This window comes from Malaclemys terrapin, chromosome 2 (assembly GCF_027887155.1).
Source record: "Malaclemys terrapin pileata isolate rMalTer1 chromosome 2, rMalTer1.hap1, whole genome shotgun sequence".
NCBI lineage: Eukaryota > Metazoa > Chordata > Testudines > Emydidae > Malaclemys > Malaclemys terrapin.
This window is the reverse complement of record NC_071506.1, coordinates 186,381,543-186,394,640: the sequence shown is the minus strand read 5'-3', so window position 1 is coordinate 186,394,640 and position 13,098 is coordinate 186,381,543. Positions and strand designations below refer to the sequence as shown.

Sequence of the window (13,098 nt, the reverse complement as noted above, 5' to 3'; positions counted from 1 at the left end):
TTACCACACTGTGCAGGGCAAGGGCAGAAGAAAGAGAACTTCTCTTAGAGGGTAGGATGGTTGGGAAAATGCTAAGGGGCTATGCTGTCACTTATAGGTGGGGCAGAGGGGAGATCCTCAGCCTAACTGAGCCCACTGTCCCTTGCTGATGGATGGATTTATACAATGTACATAGATACTCCCTTTTCTTCCGAGAACAAGACTTTCTGGACACTGATGTCAGCTAGAGAAAGTCCTCACAGCCAGAGATGACCAGTGCCTGGCGATAGTGGGGGGGCAGAGTGAGGACAGCTGGCTTCAGCAGTGTTACTGAGCATGCTCAGTGCGTGTGAACATGATCAGTAGCCCAAGCAGCAAATCGGGGGGAGGGGGCATGTGACCACGCATCATCTCTGCTCGTGGCTGAGGCTCGCTGATGAACATGGGAAGGAGCTGTGCTATGGAATGGTAATAACCCCATTCTGAAATGAATTCTTTGACAGAATCAACTTTTCTCTAAACTCCAGAATAGCCCTGAACATCTCCTCTGAGCAGGTAACCTACATATCAAACTAACCCCACCTGAACATAAATGCTTTCTTAATTCAGAGTGATATGGACACCACTGGAGTCTAAATTCCAGCCTCAGTGTTCATCAACTGTTCAGTAACTTCCTTCTGAAGATCATAAGATTTCCTTCAAGCAAGCTGACAAGATGGTTATTAATGACCAGTGTGACCCAGAGGCCCTTTCATGACAGCTGGCATATGGTTCACTGTTCCGTAAGAGCAACTCCTAACAGGCCTAACAAACTCACTACACCTAGCACACCACTTTCATAAAGAATATCATATGAGGTCTTAAATGAAAGCCGTTTCAAACTGGTTATGGATAGTGTCATAAAATGTATATTCCGAAACTGTGCAAGGAGTTGTGTACATATACTGGAAATGTGTTTTTATAGTCTGTATTAAGGCAAAGTTGATAAACAGTTTTCTGCCAGAAAAATTCACCTATCTCCGTTCACATGCAGATTAAGCATTGTAAGCTAGTTCCATGGAAGCTCCACTGACATGTGAAGTGAACAGGGGGATGGGAAACCAAGGGGGAGACCGGATACTGGAGAGGAAACCACAGAGGGCTGCCCTGTCTCTGGAGGCAGACAATGAACTTTTGGGGAATGTAAGGGGAAGACAAAAAGCAAACCTGTTATTTTGCACCAAGGAGGTAAACAGACAGCACGTTTACATTCATGAAAATGGGATCCCAACTATGCCTTGGTTGGAAACACTGCAAAGGACATTTGGGGTGAGAACTTAGCTTAAATGCTTAGCCCTGTTAAAGTTAAGTTGAGTCTCTAGAAATCATGTTAAGATTTTGTTTTATATGTAACCCTTCTGTTTCCATTATCCTTACTCACAATCTCAATTTTTGATAATAAACTTATGATTGTTTTCACTATAAATATAACTCAGTGCTACGGTATTGTTCAAGAAGCGGATCCTAGGCTGACTCAAACAAGCTGGTGTGTACACTGACCCTTGGCAATAGCAGACCTGGTATTACTATGGGTGTTTAGTGGATAAGGGACTGAATACTACAGGGGGAAGTCTTCAAAGGGGCACAGGGGCTGGGATACACCTACTGTTAACCTAACAAGGCAAGGAAGGGCTGGCAGAGCCCAAAGGAGATTGTTTGGGTGGCTAACAGGCTTGAGGTGCCAGGGAGCTAGCACCCAATTAAGCACCAGTCAGTCTCCCTCTTGCTGGAGGCAAGGAGTAGAAAGGTGACTCTCAGTCCTGGGCACCCCAAGAACCTTCACAGCCAGACAGGATACCAATTCCTAGACCTGGACATACACAAGAACATACAATAATTCTGTAGCTCAATATATATTCCACTGACTGTTGTGTCAAAATGGTTCATTTGGTAATACTGCTGATTTCCCTTCTACACTAAATACAAGCTCTTCGCAAAGGCAGCACAGAAGACCATCTTATTCCTTGGTATGATTTTGATTTTTAATTTATTTTATTTTCATTGGCATCTTTCTCTCTCTATTCTTTTCTGACTTCTTCCCTGACCAACATACATTGTCCATAACCTTTAAGCCAATTATTCCCCATCACAGTGGTCTTTCCTAAAAGCAACTGAACAAAACCTCTACATAACAGCTTAACCACTAAGACATTACACTCAGATAAGATTGCACCAGTGCACCAGCACAGCTCAGGTAGGATTTTCAGATCCCTTGCATATTTGGGTGCCAAACTGCCCTCCAAAGACTGGTCCAGAACCCTTGCATTGGGTGAGATGCTGTGCTAAGAGGCTCTAAGAGGTACAGCACAGAACTCACAGCACAGGGAAAGGGGGAGCTATGGTGGCTTTATCCTTTATGCCACCTTTGCACCATCCCAATCCTGAGATGCTCCGAAGGATGGAGAGGCTGGAGGCCTACCTAAATTATGGCTGCCTTGTAGGTCGCAGCACTGCACAGAATCTCTGCAATGCTACATGCTGTGGACCCATTCCCAACACATGCCTCCTAATCCCCTTCTTGTCTATATGCGGGGGATCGCCATGGGGTTCTTAGAAGGCAGTGTCTATGCTGGGGAATCCTCCCCCGGCTACAACTAGGGATTTACTCTGCTCCTTTCCCCCCGATAAATGGGCCAGAGTAAGGGCAAGGTTCTCACCCATAATGTATATGGCCCTGCATCCTTCTGATTCTTTTTTAATTTTAAATCTTTTTTTATAAAATTCAACTACGTTTAATTTTCAAAATAAACAAATAAATAAAATGAGAGCACTCAAGATCAATTTTAATTCCTACCATCCATTATACAGTGTCCCTAAAAACGTTAATAAAATCAATTGCATCAAATCTAATCCAATTAAATAAATCGCATAAAAGAACAGTTATTATTTTCATTTGACTTGGATTATAGGAGCTATAGTAAAATCTCCCTTTTCAAATCAGAGTAACTGAAATGACAATGTAAAGCAAGTAGTATGTGAACACCTAACAACAGCTGGCTTATATTTCAGCTCCTAAAACTCTGAACAGCTGCAGTGAGTTGATACATGAGGGCCCTGATGTCACTGCTAAGCTTCAAGATGCCTGGTTTATGAGAAATGGGGAGAAAGAGCTTCTTTGGAAATGGACGTTCAGGCTGAAAATACTCAATAAAATTCACATTCGGAAGAAACAAAATGTATGTAAATTTCATTAGCTTCAACAATCTACCAGCCAATATGCCAGTGAGAGTTGAATTACAGTATTCAGTATAAACCACCAGGAGGATTATGCTGGCAACAACTATGTTAGGTTAGATGGATTTAATAATTTATACTATAGGCATGCATTAATTACTTCTATGTGGGAACCAAATGGTTAATCCTGGGGGAATTCTGCACCACTGCGCAATACAGAATTTTGCAGAAATTAATGTTGGTCACGCAGAATTTCCTTTTTTCCCCACCAAAATGGGCTGCCGAGATGTTGGCTGCCACTGGGGGCTGCTGGACCCGGCAGAGCCCAGCTCACAAATAGAAGACAAGGAGGGGAGAAGGAACTGGAGGGTTCCCAGCAGCTTCAGTTCCCAGAATGCCCTGAAGAAGGAAGGAGGAGGTGGCTGGATGCAGGGAACTCCGTGCTAGTCCGGGACCCAGCTGGTCTCTGAGTGGGTTCTGGAGAGTAGGTGGTGTGAGTGTCTCGGTTGGGGGCCCCTGCAGGTGGCCTCTGGGGAGTGGAGAGGGGGAGTGAATGTCTGGGCAAAGGGGGGGCATGGCTGGGCTCTGGGGGGGAGAAGGGATGCGAGTTTCTGGCACCCCAGCTGGACTCGGGCGGGGACGGGACAGAAAAACAGGAACTGGGTTGTCATAGGGATTTCTTTAACTCTCTACTCCAAGGGGAATTTTTGCGTGTGTCTGTATTGTTAGACATAGTTGCTGACAGGTATTTTAAAATAAATTACCAAAATAATTGAAATTGGTGTGATTACATAGTGTTATTTTGACAACATTTGCAGAATTATGCAGAATTTTAAAATATTGTACCCAGAATTTTTAATTTTTTTGGCACAGAATTCTCCCAGGAGTAAATGGTGTTACTAAAAGCTGCATATCTTGGAATAAATACAGATAAGTTTGTGTTTAAGTGGCAAATCATAAATTGGCAAAACATGGGCTACTACATCCTTTCATTCATTACATCTCAAGTTTAAGATCTCTGTCAAGTGCTCTGAAAATGGGATGCCTAAAAAAAAAAAAATCACTTAAAGCTTGGGATCAGTACATAAAGTAGACAGCTCTGCTCCTCCTAAACAACAGAATTGTTTACCGCATTGGTAAAGCTTGTTTGTGTAGGAAACAGAACTATAAAAGTCTGAAATTGTGGTGCAAAATCCTGCAGGATTTAAGAACCACCACAGACTTCACCACTTTCCATTCCAAGTGCAAGATGCAGATCTTCAACCTTGCCCTCAGTAATAAAAACACATAGTACAACATATGTTAAAAAAAATTCACCTACAATTTTCTACCAGGGTGTGGGGGAAGAAAGAGAAAGAAAGATAGATAGATGCTGGTCACATCATTTAATGCACTGCTGGAAGATGCTCAGACAATCGTTATGGGTGAGTGTAAGAAACTAAGTAGAAAAAATATGTGTTGTTATCAAATGATCACAACTAAGTTACTGGATAAGATCTTGTTCTGCAAGGTATGTGTTGTAACTATCTTTATTTTTCACTGAGTTCAGTTTCATGTTTGTACCACTAACTGGAGAACTATCTTAGAAGTTGTCCGTTACTTATTTGTATTATGGTAGCACCTAGGGCCCCATCATGTACATGGGTGCTGTACAGATTAAAAGAAAGTATCTGACTTGAAGAGTCTACAGTCTAAATAATCCCAGTGAGTGTTCACCTTCCCTAATCCAAATAAAATCGGAATCTTCTACCTGCCTAATACCAGTAACAGTTAGCTTTGTTCCGAGACTGCACTTTTGTGTCCACTTGAAACAGAAGCAGGCTGAGCTGGTATGACAGTTATATAGAGAGGTAACAGAAAGGTGACTGCTTATAAATCACTTGCCTTAATGTTCAGAGAGACTATAAATTATGAGGGGTGTTTCCCAAATCCTTTCAAGGACTTGCTTTGATGAAATATTTGTCCTAATTAGTTATTTCATACAAACCAACAGACTTCAGGAGTTCTGTCACCTACTTCCCAATACCCTCATCCTTTCATAGAGAAAAAAAAGGATGAAAATGAGTTAATATAGGCCATACCTGTACCTATATGGATCAGGAGAATCTAGCAGAGCAAGCCCAATTTGCAATTCAGTGGTAACACACCCCAAAGAGATCAGGAATATTGCTAATAACCAGAACAAATGGAAGAAACTGTGATTAGCCTCATTTGCCTGGACCAGGAGAGTTTTGGATGACAGTGCCATCTCATCCACCTCACATGGGATGGCATAATGAGCAAGGCTCACTATGAAGACGGAAAAAAATCACTTCCGTTAACACTTTACTGTGTGTAATCAAGGGGAGCCAGCTCACATTTAGTCTCCTTCTTCCAAATCCCATCAATTTGACACACAAAAGTCTGTGCCTAGAATTTTTATTGATTTCAACAGGCCTTACATTAGACCAGGGACTACAGAGAAATGGACTTCCTAAAGATGGCCTGGCACCTTTTAGAGGTACCACCTACGGATTAAAGAGCCCCTCATGCCATCACTAGTAAATGTTAAATTGATGCTGAATGAGGCACACACAAAAATCAATGGAAAGCCAGGAATTCAGAGAGAGTCTTGATCCCCAACTGCATAGCCGGGGATCCCTGAATCTTATGCCTATATGAGACTTAGGAGCATGCTAAAGTATTCATGTTTTGGCTCTCAACCCTTCAGGTTTGCTCAGCAATTTGAGAAAGGCTCGGAGAACAAATGATGCAAATAGATAAGAAGCACATACACACTCACACAGACTGACATACAGAAACTGACTTCTCATGTAAACCTACATACCCAAGAGCAGTCAGCCCACTGATGCTAGTGATTGGTAATCCATTATACAGATGGTAGTTCAGAAGTAACTCCAGTTCACTTCACATTTTTAACACACACAGCAACAAGGGATTTTTTCCCTTCAAATTTTCCAATTATGCATAAAAATACAAAAGAAAATAGCATCCGGATTCTGCATTCTAGCAACTAAAAGGTAGTCTTATGACGGCGGGTATCATGACAGATGTTCAATAAGACTAATATTATAAGCTATAGATGTAAGGTAGGAAGGGGCTGCTTTTTTATTGCAATACTTTTATCAATTTTTATAGCAATGTTGTGCAGAGTCCCAACACCGTAGCAGGGGATTAGCTCATAAATAAAATTATTGGGCCAAATCTAGAGTTCTCACTCAATTTTTATTAATGCCTTTGGTAACTGACCCAATGAATCACCAGTTCAGTCTTTAACCATTTGACTATAATGAAATAATAATGAATAATGAAGCAGCACTTCTACAATGCTTTTTACCCAATATGGGTAAATATCATTATCAGCATGTTACAGAGGGTTAAACTGAAGCACAGAAGTGAGAAGTGATTTGCCCAACCTTACGCAGCAGGACAAAGGTAGATGATTGTAAGGTGTGTGTGGGGGGTATGAATACTTCTGCTGGTCCTTTAACTGAACTCTTCCCCTGATTGACATTAGTACTGTCAGATTCACTTACCAGTTCGTAGTTGATTGGCAGGAAGCAGGGTTTCACCACCTGGAATAAAAAGAATAAAATAAAGAAATAAGTTATCTCTCTCTCTTTGAGGGCCCAATCCCATGAGCTTTTGAGTGGCCTCAAATCCAACTGAATGCAGTGCGAGTTGAAAGTGCTCACCAAATCAGGCCCAGAACAAGGAATCTTATTTATCAGTCAATTTTCATATACAGCCTGACTCAGCCAAAGGCAGGAAACACAAATTACACTCTCCTTAATTGCAAAGGAAAGAGATCTAGGTTTGGATCTGCCACAATGTTCAAAACCAGAAAGTCAGCTTGACCTGAATTGGTACGTCAACTCCACTTATACTGAAGTTTAAACACCTCAGATTAAGGATTCTATGGCCTATATGTGTTATACAAGACTTGTTCAATAATTTAAATACCAAAATGGATGGAAAACCAGGAACAGTGTGACCACATCAGACTATACTATCAGCCATGGGAAACAATTTTTAGTGGCTTTCTATAGCTATATAAAGGCTACTTCTATTACTTATGCCATAAAGCTTCTATTTGGGGGGACACATTATTCCTTATCATCCTCCAACTTTCTGATCTCAGCCAAGGCCCCGGATAAGTGAGAGATAGTGTTGTCTGCATCTGATGTGGGGCTGATATAGATCTGGGTTCATCTTATGCTGGCTACTATTGGAAACAGAATACTGGACTAAATGGCACACGGATCCGATCCAGTCTGCAAATTCCCACATTCGCTGGCATTTTAGTCCATGCACTTTCACACACTCTCACTGTGGCTTTCATAGATGCTGAACAAAATGGGGGAGAGGATGGATCCTTGTGGCACAGCACAGGAAGAGCTCTAGACGCGGATGAGTATTACATTATTTCCTGAATAACAAATTTACACAGACAGCTCTGCTTTTAATTCTCGGTTTATAATTTTACAACACTATACCTGATTCCTGTGGGAAAGGGGGCAGCATAGGCTGTTGCCTCCCCTCCCACCCACCCCCTGTCAATTTCAGCACAAGGAAAACAAATAATTTATTACCTATGTAAGGTGCATTTGGAGTCAGCATGATACTGATCTGTTCATTCCTGTCCCTGTTAGCAGCAACAGGTAACCAGGATTGATGACTTCACTTATTGCTCAAAAAATGAATGATATGGGTTGCACGGTACATGGCTCATCAGCATTCGACCATAACAGGAGGGGGAAAACAGACCATGGAGAAGCAAACATGCTTCAAAACTGCTACAAACTCCTTCTCTCTCACAAGTCAAGCAATTAGCATCTTCTGCAGAGCACACAGTAATGTATGTTTTGCATGCAAGTATACACAGCTGCCCCTCATTGTTTGAGCTAGCTTGGCAGAGGTGGTCTTTGGGACGAAGAGATTTCACCACAGTTTCATAGAAAGCAAGATTCTGTACCATCCATTGTGAATACATGTAGTTGTCTTCTCTGATTCCCTTTTCCTCAGCTATTGGGATATTATCCACTGTGGGGAGAGGGCTACACTCTTGGAGTTTTACGGGTTCATCTTGTGATGAATCGGCTGAGCAGATAAAAAATGTTAGCTCATCATTTAGCATCAATATCCACTCCCCACCTTGTGATTCTCCAGGGTGCAGGTGCAGGCACATCCCGTCAATGGGGAGAGAGTGTGGAAAATCTTGGGAAAAGCCTGACCCAGGAAGCAAACTTGTCCTCTTTCTCTGGGAAAGCTGAGGTCTGAGCAAGACAAGCTGCAGAGGCTGTGACACAAGTTGAGAACAGAGCAGGGGAGCTGGAAGGCTGATGGAAGAGCTGCATCATGAGGTAGGAGCCACATGGGCTTGTCTGCATGGTGAGCAAAGGGCAGAGCAGGGAAGCAGGATGGAAGCTGCATGCAGAGTGGGAACCCTACCAAGGGAGGAAAAAGTGAAGAGCCACATGTGGAGCAGGCTGTGCGTAGCAAACATTACATCCGGATACCGGTCTATGCAGGAAGCAGCAAGCGACAGAGTATAGAGGAGCCTGAAGAGACTCAGGGACACAGAGCCAGCAGCTAGCTCAGTATCTTAAAAGGACAGAAACCAGAAGGTTACTCCAGACAAAGAACCAGAGTCACTGGGGGAGTGGTCAGTATGTTCTATCCAGGTGTTAGCCCTTTCTTCTGCGTCTATTATCCTTGTAAATAACAATTATATATAGGCAGAGACTGCAGGGGACCTTACGCCTATCTGGAGCCACATGCTATCAGGAGCTGCTCAGGAAGTACTGCTGGACAGGGGAGGCAGGCCTCTATAATTTTTGGTGGTCCCCAAAACGGATCCAAGACCGCTCCCCCACACCTGCCTAAGGCTCTGGGAGGGAGTTTGGGTGTGGGGTGCAGGCTCTGGGCTGGGGCAGAGGGTTGGGGTGCAGAAGAGGGTGAGGGGTGCAGCGCTTACCTCAGGCAGCTCCTGAAAGCAACCCGCACACCCCTCTGGAAGCGGCTCCTAGGCGGGGGTTGGACGGGGGGTCCCCACGCGCCGCTGCCTGCAGGCACTGCCCCCACAGCTCCTATTGGCCGCAGTTCCCAGTCAATGGGAACTGTGGAGTCGGCGCTCAGGGCGGGAGCAATGCGCGGAGACCCCGTTCCCCCCTCAGGGGCCATAGGGCCATTCCGGCTGCTTCCAAGAGTGGTGCAAAGTGAAGCCGGGCAGGAAGCCACCTTAGCCCCACTGCATTGCCAGGGGCCCCTGGGCCCTTTTAAATCACCTGGGCATGGCAGGCAGGGTCAGGAGATGCTTCAGGTGAGGCATGCGGGGGCGGCGGGTGGCAGGCGGGGCCGGGGGAGAGACCCGGCCCCGAACATTAGTGGAGCCGGGCCCCCAGGCCCTGAATATTCCTGGAGCACAGGCACCACAGGCCCATATAGTTCGCCACCCCTGTTGCTGAAGCAGCAAAGAGACTATGCAGAGGGGCACCCAATGAGACATACGATATATTGATCCTGGCCTGGAAATCTGTGAGTTACTTATTTGCCTTTAATAGACTCTCAGACTTTCAGGCCAGAAGGGACCATTCATGATCATTTAGTCTGAACTCCTGCACACTGCAGGTCATAAAACCTTGCCCACCCACTCCTGTAATAGACCCATAATCTGTCGCTGAGTTACTGAAGTCATCAAATCATGATTTAAAGTCATCAAGTCACAGAGAATCCACCATTTACACTAGTTTAAACTTACAAGTGACCCACATTCTATGCTGCAGGGAAAGGCAAAAAAACCCCAGGGTCTCTGCCAATCTGACTCAGAGGAAAATTCCTGACCATCATATTTGGGGTCGGGAAGTTGAACCCTGAGCATTATGGCAAGACCCAGCAGCCAGACACCTGGGAAAGAATTCTATGTACTAATTCGGAGCCCTCCCCATCTAGTGTCTCATCACCGGCCACTGAGGATATTTGCTACTAGCAGTTGCAGATCGGCTACATGCCATTCATTGTAGGCAGTCTCATCATATCATCCCCTACGTAAACTTACCATGTACAGTCTTGAAGTCAATTAGATTTTTTGCCCCTCTGCTCCCCTTGGAAGGCTGTTCCAGAACTTCACTCCTCTGATGGTTAGAAACCTTCATCTAATTTCAAGCCTAAATTTGTTGATGGCCAGTTTATATCCATTTGTTCCTGTGTCAACATTGATGCTTAACTTAAATAACTCCTCTCCCTCCCTGGTATTTATCCCTCTGATGAATTTAGAGAGCAATCATATCTCCCTTCAATCTTTGTTTGGTTAGGCTACACAAGCCAAGCTATTTGAGTTTCCTCTCATCAGGTAGGTTTTCCATTCCCCAGATCATCTTAGTAGCCCTTCTCCGCACCTGTTCCAGTTTGAATTAATCTTTCTCAACATGGGAAACCAGAATTGCACACAGTATTCCAGATGAGGTCTCACCAGTGCTGTGTATAATATTAACACTTCCCTGTCTCTATTGGAAATACCTCGCATGATGCATCTTAGGACTGCATTAGCCTTTTTCATGGCTGTATCACATTGGCGGTTCATAGTCATCCTGTGATCAACAAATACAGGTCTTTCTCCTCCTCTGTCACTTCCCAAGTGATACATCCGCAGCTTATAGAAAAAATTCTTGTTGTTAGTCCCTAAGTGAATGACCCTGCACTTTGAACTATTAAATTTCATCCCATTTCTCCAGTTTTCAAGGTCATCCAGATCGTCTTGTATAATATTAAGGTCCATTCTGAGGAGCCCGAACTCTCTATTGGAGTGCCCCCAGAGGCCACCTGAAGTGTTGCACCTTGAAGCCTCCGTACCTAGAACATTTACTTTGCCAGCTCTAGTAAAATACCCTTTCACTTAGCCATGTAACTTAGTGCTCACTGGCATCTACCTGTGCTAGCGCTGCTAGGGCCTCACAGCTGAAGCACCTACACCATTTGCCTTTGAGTCGTGAGACAACTGGCGCCCTGCCGAGTACCATAAGACACCTAGTGTACCACAGCACTGTGCAGCCATATTCATCGCAATCTTTTAAAAAGCAAGACTCAATTTATGCAACATTGTAACCAGCAGAAATGAAGAGGTTGTCAAGTCCTATGCACACTGGATGGTGAACAACACAGGTAGAAAGAAGCAGAGTTGACTACATCAAACAAAACCCACTCAGGTCTCTTAACTCCTGTAAAGCTTCCATCCTAGAATATTTTTTTCTCCCTCAATGTGGAAATGGATGGTGTTTTCCTGGATAGCTGAGCCTTTGCTTGGGAAAGAGGGGTTCTCAAACTTTCCCATACCAGGAACCCCTGCTAAAGCTGAAAAAGTCTCAGGACCGCCCCCACCCACCATCCCCAACTCTCCCAAGCTAGCTCCAAGGAAATGGACGCTGGCTCTGACCACCTGAAGCCTGTCTGTGACCCCGGAGTTTGACAGTCTATGGACTAAGTTATATGCATACACACATTTTTTGCTGCAGATTTCATCATTGCTGCTGCTGACTTTTGCTAATCGTCTCTGTCCAACTGAGCAAGCATATTAAACAGGTGGAAGATGTTAATAAACTGTTGTGATTAAGATTCCAGTTGTTTGAAGTGAAGACAGCTTCTGCCTCCCTGACCTTCTGCCTGACATAGGCACATACAATTTTATGTAACATCTTCACTCAAAGCAGCCAGAGCTCTGCAAAAGTCAAAGGGCTTAATCACTTCTTTTACAGCCACAGCTGCGCTGGGGTGAAGTGAATAGTTGCATTGCATAAGTGATGATGGCTGGAAGCCTTTCCCTACAGATTCCAGGAGCTGTCATATTGCCTCCAAGTGTGCTGGAGAAAATGACCTCCCTGAGGATCCTGTCTAGGGGATCCATCCCCCTCCCACCAGTCCCCAAATCAACCCTCCAGCCACCAAGTGGCACTCAAGGGGCGGGACCCTGCCTGTAAGGAATTGATCTCTCTTAAAAGAGCAGAGTCTACCTGCATGTCTGGAGAGCAGGAGACTGTATTACGGCTGCCAACTATGTTGCAGCAACGTGGGAAAGGGGCTCCCTGTATTGTTTTCCCCTCTCATTCCCTTGTGCAGTTGTGCTACAGCAGCCAAAATTTGGTCCAAAGCATGCCCATTTTTTCTAGGCTTCTGTAAGCTTGCAATTTTAAAGGGACACTCTCAATAAAAAAAATCAGACTTCTATCTACATTTGTGTTTTAGCAATTATAGTAAAGGTTATACTTAAAAAGAAAATAGGGAAACATTTTTTTTCCAGTTTGTCTACTTTGCCCACTTCACAGCACTTTATAAAGAGTCTATTTCCCTTGCCTTTTATGTGGGTCTTTCAGCCGCAGTAGGAGAAAAACAGGAATATGTGATTGTAAAAGCACACCAAGTTGCAGGGGGACTTAGAAGTAGGTGTCGTACCTAAAACTAATTTTAACTAACTTATATTTAAAATGGACCAAATTTACTCAAGTTGGCGGTGTCCCTTTAATCTCTATTATTAAATGCAATATTTTTCATACCACTTCAATGCTCAAAATATCTGAAAAACTTTCTCAGTATCATGATTAATGTTATACTAGTTACAAAGTCAGTGTGGCCTGGTGGACAGGGTGGGAGACTCTCGAAATCTGAGTTCAATTTCCAGCTCTGCCACTGGTTTGCCAGGTGATCTCCCTTTACTTCAGTTTCCCCATCTGTAAAATGGGGATAATGGTACTGATCTCCTTTGTAAAATACTTAGAGATCTATGGATGAAAAGTGCTATGTTAAGATTATTGTTATAGTACAGACTGTGTTGTAATTTCATATTTCCAAATAACAGAGAAATAACTTCATACAGGAGAAAGAATGTATGTGTATTCCCAACTAAAAAGTGTTAAA

At 43.8% G+C, this 13,098-nt stretch overlaps 1 protein-coding gene across 7 annotated transcripts in view; it reads right to left on the bottom strand.

Moving 5' to 3' along the window:
- Nucleotides 1-13,098, bottom strand: part of TNS3 (tensin 3) — a 434,958-nt gene that overhangs the window by 210,932 nt on the left and 210,928 nt on the right. For all 7 annotated transcript variants that reach the window (XM_054019057.1, XM_054019050.1, XM_054019049.1 and 4 more), the window contains one exon: nt 6,729-6,767. Coding sequence is in view for 6 of the 7 variants with exons in the window: in XM_054019050.1 (XP_053875025.1) it covers nt 6,729-6,767 (39 nt within the window). In the remaining variant the exon portion in view is untranslated. The remainder of the gene's footprint in view (nt 1-6,728; nt 6,768-13,098) is intronic.